The 16,305-nt window shown below is 40.5% G+C and overlaps 1 protein-coding gene across 1 annotated transcript; it reads left to right on the top strand.

The window, feature by feature from the left end:
- Window positions 1-4,036: 4,036 nt before the first annotated feature.
- On the top strand, window positions 4,037-14,996 carry MANSC4 (MANSC domain containing 4). The gene is made up of 3 exons (XM_040234614.1): window positions 4,037-5,397; window positions 10,115-10,249; window positions 13,190-14,996. Exons 1-3 carry the CDS (start codon window positions 5,169-5,171, stop codon window positions 13,867-13,869), a joined length of 1,044 nt encoding a protein of 347 aa, XP_040090548.1. The 5' UTR covers window positions 4,037-5,168; the 3' UTR covers window positions 13,870-14,996.
- Window positions 14,997-16,305: the final 1,309 nt, after the last annotated feature.

Here is a 16,305-nt window from a genome sequence, read left to right as displayed (position 1 = left end):
AACTGGCAGGTGGATTCTTTACCACAGAGGCGCCAGGGAAGCGATTATGTTAAGGAGGGGAAAGGTTAAAAACCAGAGAAGGAAGTCATATCCTAAAACATGAAATCATTTCAACACATTGTTCACTTACATGGTGCTTCTTTCTGTGTGATTTAGGGCTTCCCAGCTGGCGCACCGGGTGCAGTGGTAAAGGATCCACCTACCAATGCAGGAGACGTGGGTTCGATCCTTGGGTCAGGATGATCCCCTGGAGAAGGAAATGGCAACCCGTTCCAGCATTCTTGTCCAAATCCCATGCACAGAGGAGCCTGGCAGCCTACGGTCCATGGGGTCGCAAAATCGGACATGATTGAACACACACACACTGTGTAATTTAGCTGCTTCATCATGAGATAGTGTCGTCCCTTATTTTCTTTATACTACACTATGAAGAAGGAACTAAAAATTTAAAGACAGGGAAGAAAATTCTAGTAGATTCTGGCCTCCCTGGGAAAAGTGAAGGAAACAAAGATGGACCTATGACTTGCCTCTTTCAAGGTATTTTCTTGGATTCTGGGGAAAACTTCTAGTGCTCCCTGTGTTTGACGTGGCCTTTAGATCATTACTGATAAAGTTCCAGTCTCACATGGGACCTCTCACACTTCTGTTCTCAGTGAGCAAGTAGTGGAGACATCTAAGGTTCTTTGTGGGTGCGCGATCATGACAGTAGCTTCCTGTTTGGAAAGGCAATGATTCACTTCCAGTGTTAGGCTGGGAAACTTTGGCCAGGAGGCGCCCCTTGTGTCAAAGAGTCTTGAGCCTGGAATTTGTGCCTCCGTCAGCAACAATGCCGGATTCAGTGGGTCAGCTAAGAACAGGCTCTTAGTGTTTCCTCAGTCCCTTTAGAATCTTTCACCAGCGGATGCTTTTGTTTCCCAGGTGTCATAGATATGCCTTAGACTGGTGTATTCTTGCTTTGTAAAAATGGACCAACGTGAAAAAAGATCACGCTCAAAGAAGCGCATGCATTAGAAAGTAATTCACGCCCAATAATATTATCAGAGCAGACCTTAGGCAGGTAATGTAAGGGGTCAGGTTGCCAGTACTAGGTGCTGAGCCTGTATTGGCCCCTGACATGAGAGTAATGTCATTTAGAATTAAAAGTCTCCTAAAGATCGAATCATTTTAATAACTCACGAAGTAAATTTTCTGTTAAGCTAGAAATGCAGTCAAAAGGTTATAAACTTTATTTGCCAAAGACCTAAAATTACTATTAAGCTTCATGAAAATGTTGCTTGTCTATAACTGCAGATACACTTTTATAGATCTGTTATTGATTGATCTGTTATTGACTGACCTTTGTGGCACCATGATTCACTTCAAACACATAACAATCTGTTTTACTAAAATCTAAAGTAAGGGTCAAACACAAAGTTAGACTATTTCTTTAAGAATTTATGGACAGACTTTCCTGGTGGTCCAGTGGTTAAGTCTCCAGGCTTCCACTACAGGGGACACAGGTTTGATCCCTGGTCAGGGAACTAATGGACTTCCCTGGTTGCTCAGACAGTAAAGAATCTGCCTGCAATTCAGGAGACTGGGTTTGATCTGCGTTGGGAAGATCCCCTGGAGAAGAGAAGGACTACCTACTCCAGTATTCTTGCCTGGAGAATTTCATGGAGAGAGGAACCTGGTGGGCTACAGTCCATGGCGTTGCAAAGAGTCAGACACGACTGAGCAACTTTCACTTTTTCTCTCTTCAGGGAACTAAGTTGCTTGGCACAGCCAAAACTAAGAAAAAGATTTTAAAAGAAAAATAAAGAATTTATGGAAAATATACCTTTTGACCTAGAATAGAGAAAAATCAAAGTACAAGGTGTTTATCACAGTGTTGCTTTGAATAATAAAAGATTGAAAAACAACATATAACAATAGCAGTAGCTAACATTTATTGAATGTTTATTTTATGTTGTAAGTGCTTTACATGGATTGCAATCTATTTTAATACTCTTCTACAGCTGAGGAAGTTGAGCTGCAGACTAAATTTTGGTATGAGTAGAATGAATATCATAGAACTGTTACAACTTTGGATGCAGAGCGTTCTTTAGAGACACTGAACATATGATTTTACATTGGATTTTTTAAAAACAGTTTCTGAAACAATATGAATCCATTTTTTGTAAAATTGTACACATGTATTTTTTTATGGAGATGTCTGGAAGGATGCTTACCAAAAGATTTAAGATTGTAAGATCTTGGATGGCTATTATTTCTTCTTCTTCTTTTCTGTATGATTTGGGTTTTAAAGTACATGCTCAGGCTCAGTCACTCAGTTGTGTCTGGGGACTGCAGCCCGCCAAGCTCCTCTGTCCACTGGGATAATCAAGAACACTGGAGTAGATTGCCAGTTGTATATGCATTTAATAAAAACAAAACATTTTAAATTAATGATATATTCCAATTTCTCAGGCCCCATTTAAAAAAAATGATTTCCATCAATTTTATGAACTGGTGAAATGAAAATGTTAAGTAAATACTACAATTACTATCTTAAAAAAGAGGAAATATTGACTGTTTTTCAAACATCTTTTGAATTTAGTGTCTGTTGTTACCTCACTGCCACTTAAAAATTGTTTATATCTATTTTTTAGTCCATCCTGTATTTCTAAAACAGTTGTTTCCTTTTTGTTTTTTAATAAGCAAGACTGAAATTTCTTGCTTTCATTAAAGCATGGGGGCAATTTAAATGTTTAAAGTAGAACAGTTCTTAAAATAGCTCTATTTAATTCATGCTGAGCCTCTTCATGTAGCCGAAACTTTCGCTTATTTCCGCATTTTCCAGACATCTTAGGAAATCACCTGAGACATTTCATAGAAAGATAAGAACTCTGGTTCCCATCTCAGAGCTACTGAGTCAGGCTCTTGGGAGGCTGGCTCCGGGCCCTATCTCAGGCCATTGTAGTCTCCTCCCTCTTCCCCCCCCCCCCACAGCCCCCCACCCTACCCCCGTCTCCACACCCCCCCTACCCGCCCCCCACCGCCATGCTGTCCTGCTTTTAATCTCTCCTTTTCAAAATGGCCGGCTCCAAGAAGTTACCTGTTTCCAGACTCAGTGTTTAACAACCACCCCAAAAATTGTTTTAATAAATTTAAAGCCTGCTTTTACATTGGAACTTGTAGAGTCTTTAAAATGCAACCTTGATCTTCCCGTGAACATCATCTGAGAGCAAAGGGATTAAACAACTGTGGATTGTTCCCTTACCCCTGCCAGAAACAGGAGCACTTCAAGGAATTATATATCGCACAAAAGAAGCCACATTTAATGTGACTGAAAGATGTGGAGGTTAGAAAGTTGACTTTCCGGTTTATGTCCCCAGGGTTTTGACTAATACAAACAGCTACTGGAATCTAAGGGGAAAACAGGGAATACTCTTTTGTTCCTCCTCTGTCTCCTGTTTTTGCCTTTAGGAAGCCTTTCTTCCCTCTTTCCTCTGAACAGATGAAAGCCTGTTTGCAGGTAAGCAACTGAAACTTGGTTTTTAAAACAAGTTTATTAGAATAAAATATTTATTATTTTTAGTGTATTTTATGTAGCTTATGCAAGGTTAAGACTTATTCTAATTTTTGCTCAGAAGAAATTTTTTAAGTTAACCTTTTGACTGTCATCCTCTTTATTATTAATTACTAATATATGTTTCTAAAAATCAAAAGATATAATTACACTATTATTAGTAGACAGATGGAGAGGTGAAAGTTCAAAATGTGTGATAAACAGATCACAGGAGGGAAATTTTTCACCTTTTTTCATTTTTTTAAAAAGCAGTACAGCACTTTTTGGGCTTCCCCAGTGGCTCGGTGGTAAAGAATCCACATGCAATGCAGGAGACACAGGAGGCGTGGGTTCGATCCCTGGGTCGAGAAGATTCCTTGGAGAAGGAAAGGCAACCCACTCGAGCATTCTTGCCTGGAGAATCCCATGGACAGAGGAGCTTGGCAGGCTACAAGTCCATGACATTGCAAAGAGTCAGACACGACTGAAGCGACTAAGCACACACAGTACTTTATACCCCAAACTAATTATCACTAGTGCTTTGTATAAAAATGGATATTAAAAAGCAACAGTTCTTTACTTTGAACCAATTTCATCTTGGATATTGTGGAATATGGAACACAATCTTCACAAAAGAGGCCATTTTCACGGCCTTTAATATTTTTTTCAAATGTTTTGGCATTGCAGTGGAAGTAACTTTATTAATATTTAAAAAACTATTTCCCTAATGCCCATTTCCTGTAACTACATCTGCTTCAGAGATGCCTTCATGTATGTGCTTCACAAAGTTTTCTTTGTAACTTGAAAACATAAATAGCAGAAAACCCCCAAACTGAACTTCTTCACAATTTTCTATTATGCTTTTAACTCTTGATTGAACAAAATATTCTTGGCTGGATCTTTAATCTTTTCAAAAAGCATGTGGCTGGCCTTTGCAAAAACAAATGCTTGACCCCAGAAGTGACCAGGATTCATACTCAGTGTTTTCAAAATCACTGCAAAGCTAAATTTTTTTTCATTTTTATTTCATTTTCACTTTTCATTTACTTTTTTTCCCCCCAGTGATTCTGAATATTAGAACTTCAATTCAAAGAAAAGATAACTGAAAAAAAAAAAAAAAATCTGCAGTCACAAGTTTCTCAAAGAAACTGACAGAAGTATCCTGACAAAATGATGTCTTGTTTCCTGGTGAAACTGATCCTTCCTTTATCTGACGTCAAGTGACTGAACTGTTGTCTTACTCAGAAAGACTCTTGGCTAGGATTTCAAATTGTCTTTATATTTACTTGGTAAAAGGTGTCTGTGACTTCCCTTTCAGAGAAAGAAGAAAAGCAGAGGAGAGAATCTACGTCTACCAGAGGCTAAAGGACAGAGTACTGAAATGGCCTGGAAAGTGTTCAGAATTAACACCAGCAAGTCACCAAGTCCAAGGTGTGGGGTGCAACTGGGAAGAAACAAAAGAAAAATCAACGTGCAGTCAAAGAGCTGCTTTATTTTTCTAGAAAGTGACCCTTCTCAAAGTTCCAAGGAAGCTCTTCCTTCACAACAGCCCTGAAATCCCAGCTGTTCTGTACCCTGATGGTCAGCTCCAGCATCTGTCTGGTCGCCAGGCTTCCTGCCGAGTCTTCATTCCAGGGAAATGCGTGCGGTGGCAGTAGCAGCCCATGTGATACTGCTCCTGAGCATGGGGGGGACCTCAACCTCTCTTTGCTCACCCACCGTGTTTTACAGAGACTGCTGGATCCGTCGTTTCCCAGGTCTTCTGATCGACCTGGAGGAGTCTCAGAAGCTCGGGGCCCAGTTCCTGAGGTATTATTCCGAAAACACCGGTCAGAAGTGCAGTCGGAACTGCTGTCTTAGGAAGGATGGTAAGTGTCCATGATAGACCTGAGAAAATCAGGGCAAACTTCTAAAATGAGGACCTGGGGAAGGAGCCCTTGGCAGAGGGTCCAGTGAACAACTGACCCAGACTAGGGAAGATGCACTAAAGGAGGGAGTGGGCAGAGAGGGAGAGACACTGAGACTGACTTTGCAGTTGAGGTCAGCGCCAGCTTGCTTCATAAATCTAGCAATGACCCGGGAGGCAGTGAACCTGCTGGTAACAGGGAACCGCTTCTCTTCACTAAAGTGCTAAATGAAAATACTTCCTTGAGGGCTAACTAACAATATTTCTATAGCCCAGAATACAGCATATATAATTCCAAAAGAATTTAAAATAATTTCCTTTTCAAAGTTCTTTCGGTGATATTAGTATCATATCACACTTTTGAAATGTGCTCGCTTGGGCTGGACAAATGTGGGAATGTATTGAATAGGATTTAGATTGTGATTCATGTTTTGAAAGAAATAGGGAGATATTTATCAACTAGAAAAGGGAAGAAAGGCAAAGAAGAGAAAAGAAAGGAAGGAAGGATGGGAGAAAGAAGAAGTGGGGGAGGGAGGAAGAAAGAAATCTACAAAACACCCTGACATAATTTTTTTGGGTATGAGATGTGGAATCAGGGTTAAATATCATTCATATAATACAATCAAGGCCTGTATTAGAAAAATGCTTCATTGTTGCAGAATTTCAAGTTACGTTTGACTTCATTTATTTCTTTTCCAAGATTTGAAAGCTACTTGGAAAGAACAAAAGTGACACAGCACTTTAAAATAATTCTCTTGTTCCACTCTTTCTTCCTGTGGTCTCATACTGACATTAATTGCCTCTTACCCAATTATCCATCTAAGATTTCTACGGTGCAGGTTGGAGCTCCTTGGAGAATCTAAACTGTCAAGAGACCCCAGTATAAGAAGCTGTCACAGACTAAGCCCTCAAATTTAATCAGGCACAGAAGAGAGCAATTAATTTATTAAAGGGGAATGCCGGGGTCCAGCCCTGGTGGATCCAGGGTGATTCGAAGGTGAGGACGGAGTCGGCGTCCTTGGAAAAATACATATTTAATTACAGATATATAGAGAGATTAGAAACAGATAGTGTAGTAGGAAGATTAGTGGAGAAAAAGAGGCTGAATAACTTGGTTTACGTGGAATAGCATCCATGCTCCAGATGGGAATTCAGCCAGCAAAACTAGGAGCAAGAAATAACGACATGGGGGTATCAGTCTTTCCGGAAACTGATCCGATTTCTTTATTTGGGGGTTTGCTTATATACCTTTTGTTACACATAGGGATGAATACAGAGTCATGCAGGGGTCAGCAGTCCTGACCTTTATCAAAATCAGGTGCTTCACATAAATGTATTAAAAAAAGGTCTTAGGGATATTACATCATCTGGCGTGAGACCTGCTGACATTTTATGATCCTTTCTTTCTGATAACCAAAAAACTTATTTTTTCCAAGGGTGTTTTTTCTTAAACCAGGCACCACCCTCCAAATAAAGTTGCATTCCTATAGGGTGAGGGTGTAGTAAGTTACAATCAAGAAAGGAATTTATTTAACCCAAGGTTAACATGATTAATCTTAAAGGTTAATGCTTATTTCTCCTAAATGCTAGTTATATTCATTATAAGGGCAGGGAACATGGAGATTTAGCAGCAAACATCAACCCAACAAATGAAAATCCTTTCACCAATGCTCCCCTTAAGACCTATTTAGTCTTAAGATAGTGATGAAGTTACATTTTTACATAGCAAGGACACAGTGATTTATAACAAAGTACAGTGATCTATTACAAAAGAGAAAATTCATTAACTCAAAAAGTCTAGTATTGCTAACCTTAAAAACTACTACATTTCCTTTTCTATATTCGAAATACATTGATTAATATATTCCCAGGTGCCTAAGGATATGGAGGCCTGGCAGCAATCATTGATTCAACAATGAGAAAAGCCCTATGCTAATTAAGAGTCTCAAAATACTCCAAAACTCTCTGTGCTGTTTATGGTTGAGAGGTAGTAAACAATCATGTGCATAGTGGCAGGAGTATGGATAATCCTGTCACACAAGCTAGTCTGTCAGCAGAGAGGTTTGACCTAAGACACCCTTGTCACACCCAGGGTAGGGAATTAGCAGCAATTATTGGCACAACAAATGAAAAAACCCTTCACCAATATAATTCCTAACCAACCCACTATACTACTAATTTCTAAATTCCCGAAAGAATTTGCCTTTAGTAAGTCTAAAACATCTCGTGCCTCTCAGATTGGGAAGCTGTAAACCATCACATGTGGCCGGATTAACCTATACAGGCTAGATAACCTTCAGAGGAGTCCATAAGCTGAAACACTCTTGTCACGCCCAGGAATTTTTATTGCCTTGGAGCTGCACGTTTACTCCTTCTCCAAGAAAAATGGTTATGGGGGAGAGCCCCCCGTAAAGTCAGAGGTGTAGGTGAGAGCATAAAACAGACTCTGGTTTTGGGGTAGATGCTCGGGAACAGGGGGTTTCCTGAGGCTTGATCATGCCTTTGCGTATGCCAAGCCTCCTTCCTCATGACCTTTGCCATGGGTGGAGATCTTCACGATGGCCCCCGGCAGGGGAATTTTGAAAAAGGTAGCAAAATTTCAGCTTCCAGTTGCTTATAACCCCAGAAACATTCACTGAGAGCAGATGAGGGAGGGGTGATAACTTTTCCCCATTTTCCCATGCCATGAATTTACCTTATTTTCCACACCAGGGAAACTATGGACTATGGACTTTCACGGATACTAAATGCATCCATTTGGAATTCCAGGATTTTAGAGTCTTGTGGGGTTGTGGCTTTCCTTCTCCAGAAGAAAAGGCACGAACACACATCTCTTTTTACCTGGAAGCCAGAACTTCAAAATGCTACCATCCTGCAGTAGCTAACCTACTCAGAGCTGGGACTCTGAAATACACATGAAGAATGTAAAAGATCTTAAAAAATTAGTCTCTACAGGATCCATTGCTTTCTTATCAGAAATTCAGATGCCTAAACTGGAATGATGTTCTTTCTTCCTTTTCCTTGAACTTTACAGCACAGTCCTCAGGGAAAATGTCTTGGTAATCTATAATGTATTGTCATGCGAGTGTTATGTTCCTCGGTTCTTTGTCTCATCACAACAAAGATTTGGAGCAATGGACATTAAAGCCCTCGGCGCATCACAGCTCTCGGGTCTTGGACAGACCGTGTTACAGCTCTTAGGCAAATCAGTGTTACAGGTCTATTTTATTTAGAAGATAGCAGGAGAATACACCCTCGAAGCATGAGGGCATGCCAACCCGAAGACTTGAAGAGAAGAGAGTGGAGGAGCGCGTGGGAGAGAGAGAGAGGAAGGGAGAGAGGGAGAGAGAGAGAGAGGGAAAGAGTGCATGCACGTGGGAGAGAAAGCGAGAGAGCGCGCGCGCTTTGGCTCCTCCTTTTATATGTTTTTGCCTCCACCTGGGCCTGCCATATGCAAATTGGGCTTAGCCAGGAGTGCTGTTTGTTCTACCTGAAGTCTTCACTCTGGTCCTCGGATCTTCCTTTGACCTTCCTTGTGTTTTTTTTTTTTTTAGCCACCGCCATTTTGGACTCCTTTTCCCTATTTTACCTACCTAACAGTATTAGCAATGAATTATTAATTGACTTTTCTCTCATTCTTCCTCCTGGAAAAATAAAGAGAGCAGAAACATGGGGTGTCCCAAAAGTAATGGGGGAGAGGTAACCCCCACAGTTTAGCCTTACACAGAAGCAGAGCAGGTTCTGCCAACAGTTCCACAGCAGCTGCAGGTACATTCTGAGGTCTGGTAACAGTACACTATTCCTCTGTAATCTCATTTTATTAAAGAAGCCGATACCTTTGGGTCAAAGAGTATTTCTTATCACACGGTTCCTGCTATTCAGCAGCAGGAGGAAAATCTGTGCTGCCCTACAGGGATGACAAGACTGAAGATATGCACTCAATAAATCTGACTTAAAAGTTATCCAGAAATAATATGACATCTTTTAAGGAGCAAATCTCCTTAGAAAAGAGGAGCTGGGGAGAGCAATGCCCCCTACAATTTCAAGCTAGCCACCCTGTCGGTCTACTCCCTTCCTCTCACACTGATTAGCTTTCACTGGAAGTAGCTTAGCAGCATAGGGCTGGCACACACCTGCAGCCAGGGTCAAGGTCATGTTTAACACTGCTGCCTCTATACCACCTGAGCCTCTTCCAGCAACAGTCAGTGCTGTTTTTGCTCTTCCCCTCACTACCCTTTCTGTTATAGCATTTGTCCATTTATTGTCCTATTTCTTTCTCTGGTGAATTCCTTAGCATTCCAAGACGGTATTACGCCTGGAAATCTCATACTGTAAACATCAGATTAGAATATATGATATTATAAATCTCCCCTCTGGGGAGAGGTTTTTGTAGTCAATTGAGTTTTCCTGAACATGAAATACTGGGATTGCAAAATAATTCCAGGTAATCCTATGTAGCATGTGAATGTACAAACGATTACTGAAAAACAAATCAGTATTTTCTTTTGAAGAGGCATTTCCCCATCTTCACAGAAATAGCTGCTCTCAGTTCATAGTTAGATGTCTGAAAGGCCCTGCAATGAACTGTTAATCCAGTGTTTGTGAAAGAAACATAAGCTACTCAGAGCTTATCAAGCTGCAGAAATCAATCAGACATACTCTGCCTGCTTCCTTTTCAGTGTCCTGTAACCTGGCCGTCTTCTTCCATGATCCTGTTCATGACAATGTCAACTGCCTCCATGTTCACTGCCCAACCCTGGAGAGCTGCATATTGGAGCCTGGAACCAGTGCCATTTTATATAACATAACAGATGGTAATCATTTATGTATTTTGTACGTATTTCTAAGAATGTCTAATATTTTAGTAGAGGCAAGTAACCTAGAAATTGACTGGAAGAAGCCATGTATGAATCTCTAAATAATTATTTTCCAGTGAACTCTGTCTGGAAAAGTTTGGGGCTTCCAAGGCAGAAAGTAAAAGGAAATTCTCATTCATTTGGCATGTTCGGCAAGGATGACTTTGTCCCAGATAACAAATCATATGTGACTGAACAAGAATATTGTATTTCATTTATCCCAAGAGCCTTCAACAGGAGCCAAAATAGGCATTTCTACTATAGTTGTTAAGAATACAACTAAGAAGTAAGTAATATGCTAAATGTCACTTTTGAGGCTTGCTGACACTATATACAAGGATTCTACAAAGACTGATTCGGGGATGGGAAATACACTTACTGCCACATATTAATTTCTGGTCCCAAGATAACCAGTATGTTTTACTTTAGAAAAACACATGATTTAAGTGTCCTTTGCCCATGTATATAATCTCAGGGTACAGATTAGTAAACATCAAAGGCCAACTTTTGCCATCACAGTGCAAAAGAGATCAATTTCTTTACTGGTCTGTGCTTGTTGCCCACAAGCTGTGTTTGTCACTGCAGCTGTGTCTCTGCCCTCAAGTCCCTTCTAATCTAGCTGAGGAAAGAAGTCTCACAGTTAAAGACATACAATTAAAAATAGGTGATACTGCCTCAAGTACAAAGGCTCCAAAGGTTGGGGGTGGGGGAGCTAAAGAAAGCTCGATTATTCAGGGGAGTCTTCATGGAAGAGGCCATAGAGGTAAGGAGTTTATGTCATTCCCCAGGAAAGTAAGAACACTGATATCGCTACAGTATGGACACATTTGGGGCTGCAATGGAAATATGGGTAGGATAGGGTAGGCCAGGTAACAAAAGAACAGAGTGGAGTGTTGGTTTGACTTTGTCAGAAATATGGAAACAACAAAGGTATTTAATGATAAAATGCTATCATTAGAGTGATGTGTCTGGTTATCTTAGTTCAGGAAAATTATAAGCAGAATGCAGGCCAGAACAAGGCGATTTTACTTGCAACGAAGGAGAGGGATAGTTACCAGCATATTGGGAAGGGATTGGATAGCACTTAGTTTTTGGATAGAGAAGAGAAGTCTTAACCCTGCGGTCCAGTGGTTGACTCTGTGCTTCTGCTGCATCGACACAGGTTTGATCCCTGCTCTGGGAAGTAAGATCCCTCCAGGCAAAGAAAAAAAAGAGAACAGAGGAGTCAAAAATCCCTTAGCAGTGCAGTCTATCATGGGTGATGGAAGAATGATGATGCCTCTGAACAAGACAAGGAGGTAGATAAGATGATGGTTCTGAAAATGTCAGTGGTGATATGAGATGTTTAGGTGGGAACATCCAGTAGTGCACAGGAGAAATGAGATCAGAACTCAAGAAAGGGGAAAAAATTGGGCACATGGATTTCAGGGTCATCAACGTAGTAGTGACAATGAGGATAGTATTTTTGGCAGTGGCTTTGGGGTGGGGAGCTTGGGGTGTGTGGTCAGGGCAGGGGTTATATGGAATGCAGAGAAATGCCGCAGAAAACCAAGGACTAAAGACTGTAGAAATCATGCAATCCAGTTAGGACCAAGGAGAGAACCAACAGAGGAAGGAAAATATGGGACACAGGCAGCCTGAGATAAAGTGCCAAAGGAATCTGTGGTGCAGGGAGTCAGTTCAGTTCAGTCACTCAGTTGTGTCCGACTCTTTGCGACCCCATGGACTGCAGCATGCCAGGCCTCCCTGTCCATCACCAACTCCCGGAGTTATGGCCACTGAGTCAGTGGTGCCATCCAACCATTTCTTCCTCTGCTGTCTCCTTCTCCTCCCGCCTTCAGTCTTTCCCAGCATCAGGGTCTTTTCAAACGAGTCAGTTCTTCGAATCAGGTGGCCAAAGTATTGGAGTTTCAGCTTCAGCATCAGTCCTTCCAATGAATATTCAGGATTGATTTCCTTTAGGATGGACTGGTTGGATCTCCTTGCAGCCCAAGGGACTCTCAAGAGTCTTCTCCAAAACCACAGTTCAAAAGCATTAATTCTTCAGTGCTCAGGTTTCTTTATGGTCCAACTCTCACATCCATACATGACTACCGAAAAAACTATCGCTTTGACTAGTAGACCTTTGTTGGCAAAGTAATGTCTGCTTTTTAATATGCTGTCTAGGTTGGTCGTAACTTTTCTCCCAGTGCAGGGAGTCGGAAGAAGAATTCAAGGAGGGGTGGCCCTCAGTGTCAAGGACAAGAGAAAAGTCAAAGCAGTGACTCCCAGCAATCAGGAAAGAGGGAAGGTACTGACCACTCTAGAAGCAGAATTTTGGCAGAATAGAGGATGGAAACATGACAGAAAGCACAAAACAAAGTCAGAAAGGACATGAAGGAAGTGGATGTTGGTGTGCTGAGAGAGGGAGGGAACAAGAGAGGCTGAAAGGGAAACAGTTTCTGAAGCCAGCCGGAAAGGAGTTTCTAAGAGGAGAGAGGACAAACACTGAAGAAGACAGGAGGCACTGCCAAGGGATGAGATTTAGGGCTCTGCTGATAATTTTCAATACCTACACTTCTCCGGCCTCCTTTTGTTTAACTCTAAAATGTTACTCATATCAAATGGTTACTGTTTCTGAAGTTCTTGCCCCCAGCCTGCTATTGTTGCCTAAAAGCCCTGGCAGATACAAAGTTTTCTCTATGATGTAGCCAAGTTTGTTCCCAATAGAAGATGTCTTAGAAAGTTAAGAATTCGAATGTGGTCAGTATGTCTCAAAGCCTTTGAGAAATGTGCACTAGTGGAACTTGCAATTAGCTTAGTTCAAACTCAGAGAGGCAAAATCCAGGACTTCACTAAACTGTACTTAGGGCCCTCTCTGCTAAACTAAAAATAAATGATGCCTTACTTATTTTTCAGGTATAGATCCTGATTTGCTGGTTTTTGAACAATCACTGCCCACATATCTAAATACCCGTTCTTCATCTGATACATGGGAGAGACTAAGGATTCTAAAAGCTATGTATTTAGATAAACAACAAACCGCCATGATAAACCAAATGCTACCATCAATAGAGGCTCCGTCACCAACCACACATCAAGATGTATTGGCAACCGCAAATAATACTAGGTATTCCAAGGAATTGACCACAGGCTCTTGGGCAAGATTCATTGCCCTGAATGACTCCATTACCACAAAGATAAATACGATGTCAGCCAGTACTGACGGCATCAACAATCCAGATAACAAGACTGTTTCTCCTTTCTTTGTGCCCAGAGACACAAAACTTTCTCATATGCCTAGTCCCTCCCAACTCGACAGCAGTAAACAATTACTAAACAAGACCAAAGGGTACAACAGCAGAAACCATACATCTGAGAATGAAGACTCAGCACCCAATGGGGCACCCATGACTGCTGCAAAGACGTGGCTGGTTCCTGTGGCCCTCTGCACCTCGGTCATCTTTCTTTGCTCTTGTGTAGTCATCCTGGCATCTGGTTGCTGTCGAAAGCAGAACGGCCAGTATAAACCAGGGCAGAGAAAGTCAGGACCCAGGCAAACTAAAAATTGTGCCAATCAGAAGGAGTTCTCTTACTGATGAAAGGTGAGTTTTCAAGAGTATCATTTTGTTTGCTTAAGACAAGCAATTTGGTTAAAAAAAAAAGGAAAAAAAAAATAAAGCACAGATGCCCATTCATACCAATCTCTAAAGAAGGCCAATGTTTGATAAACATAACTGCTTTTTGTGATTATATCCATTTCTTGAATAGTGTACCCTTTGCCAAGCTTCAAAATTCTGACCCCTGCAGTTATTCAGCACAAAATAAGAGATACTGTTCTAAGTGCTGTATGTGTATCGACTTGTTGAATATTTAGAACTCTTTCATTAACCATCATTAACCATCATACTGATATTTTACAGATGAGGAAACAGGAGAAAAAAGCCGAAGTATATTGCTGAAAGTCACACAGCTAGTATGTAGCAAAGCCAGATTTCATAGGCAGTATGGTTCCAAAGTCCACGCTTGAAATCCCCGTTGGACTACAAGTCTCCACTTTCCCAGTGAGCATGGAAAAAAGATATAGGAGGAAAACACCATAATATTTTTCTCCCATTAAGGTCATATTACCATCACATATGTTAATGAAATCCTGTAGTGGTTTGAGCAAAAAAGCTTCTTGATCTTTTATATAGTTTTCTATGTTCAATTGATTAATCTTTCTCAATCCTAATCCATCTTCTTTATTTTCTAAAACATGCCTCTCAATAATTATGGCAGAGATTTCTGAGTTTTCTGTTGAATAAATGTTGGGAGTTTTAGTTTATGTTCCTCAGTTGTATACATTGTTTTCCCAGGGCAAATACTAGCTCTAGGTATTTCAAGATCTGTCCACTCCTTACACCAGACTCACCCCCTAGATCTTATATTCCAACTCTTTAAGTGTAGAAAACTGAATTACCATCTCTAATGATCTTAAACTTTAGACCCTTAGTCTCATCCTTGAAAATATTTTTTAATGGGAGCACAGACATTAAACAGCTATTTGTAGTATGTGTGTGCACGTTCAGTCACTCAGTGGTGTCCACTCTTTGCAACCCCATGTACTATAGCCCGCTACTCTACTCTGTCCATGGGATTTTCCAGGCAAGAAAATGGGTTGGAGTGGGTTGCCATTTCCTCCCCATATATGTTTCTTAATACACTAGTAAGAAAAAACCAAAAAACATGCAATTTAGAGGAAATAACAAGATTTACTCTAAAAAGATATTTATCTGGGAAGCTATGATTTGTATACACATTCTTTTAAAGGGTTACTTAACTTTTCTTTCAAATATATACAAATTGTCTGAAGGCTTCCCTTAGGGTTACTAAAAAAAATTTTTTTTTCTTCCTTGAGATTCCTTCAGAATTTTATTTGTTCCCTAAAATTGCAGTTTTTATAAAAATGACCACAATTTAGGAAAAACATACTTACTTTGTAAGAAAACAAATTCTTACCCCTCTTCTTCAGTCTCTACCTTTGACCATCAGATAAATAGAGGAAACTTAAACTGTAAAGGTGACCCAAAAGTTTGGCCAAGAAGCAAAAACAGAGAGACCTGAAATCATGTCCTTCCTGGAAGTCAGAGGGGCTGGAGAGCGCTTCTGAATAGAATTGAAAGCTTTCAAGAAACAAAGATTTCAGGGCTTAGTCACAACAAAGGCTAAGGTTGTTACACACATTTAAGAAATAACCACGATTACTGAAATCTTTCTGACACTGAAACTGGCCAAGACCTTTGGGGGAAAAGTCTATATTAAGTCCAATATTGTGTGATATATTTACCAATTTGGAAAGAAAATATGCAAAGAAAAAACTAAAGCTCCCTACAATTAAGAAAACACGTTTGTTCCATTTTTTAGTTGCCTATGTGTATAAGCAACTTCTGAGCCACGGAATTTACGTTTGAAGTCAGAAGTGATCACGTTATCAATATAGCAAAAAGTGTCCCTTAGAAACCTCATTAAAAGGATATTCATTACGTTCATTGTGATCTTAGATCCATTAATAGCTTAAAGAGCAGGAATCTAAATAAGGACAAATAATGCTGTTTAATTTTTGCTAACAATACAATGACAGCAGTTTTGTAGTGTTAATCTTACAGCCCTAAGATATTGCCATTAGGTGTCGAGTCTTCAAATCAGTTGCTCAGTTAGTCAAACTGCAAAGGTTAAAAGGGCACAGTCTTCTACACGATCTCCCTTACTTGTGACACCAACTATAAGTTTGGGGGATGGCAAGTCCCAAAACCACTCTCAGGTTCTGTACTTCATTAGAGGAATTTACAGAATTCAATGAAAGCTGTTATACTTACGGTTTATTATGAAAGTGCAAAAGTGTTAGGTGCTCAGTCATGTCTCTTTGTGACCCCATGGACTATAGCCTGCCAGCTTCCTCTGTGCATGGGATTCTCCAGGCAAGAATGCTGGAATGGGTTGCCATTTCCTTCTCCAGAGGATCTTTCCAACCCAGGTCTCCTGCATTCCAGGCA

Source organism: Oryx dammah, unplaced genomic scaffold (genome assembly GCF_014754425.2).
Source record: "Oryx dammah isolate SB20612 unplaced genomic scaffold, SCBI_Odam_1.1 HiC_scaffold_29, whole genome shotgun sequence".
NCBI lineage: Eukaryota > Metazoa > Chordata > Mammalia > Artiodactyla > Bovidae > Oryx > Oryx dammah.
The sequence above is the reverse complement of the archived record's forward strand: the minus strand, read 5'-3'. Positions and strand labels throughout refer to the sequence as shown.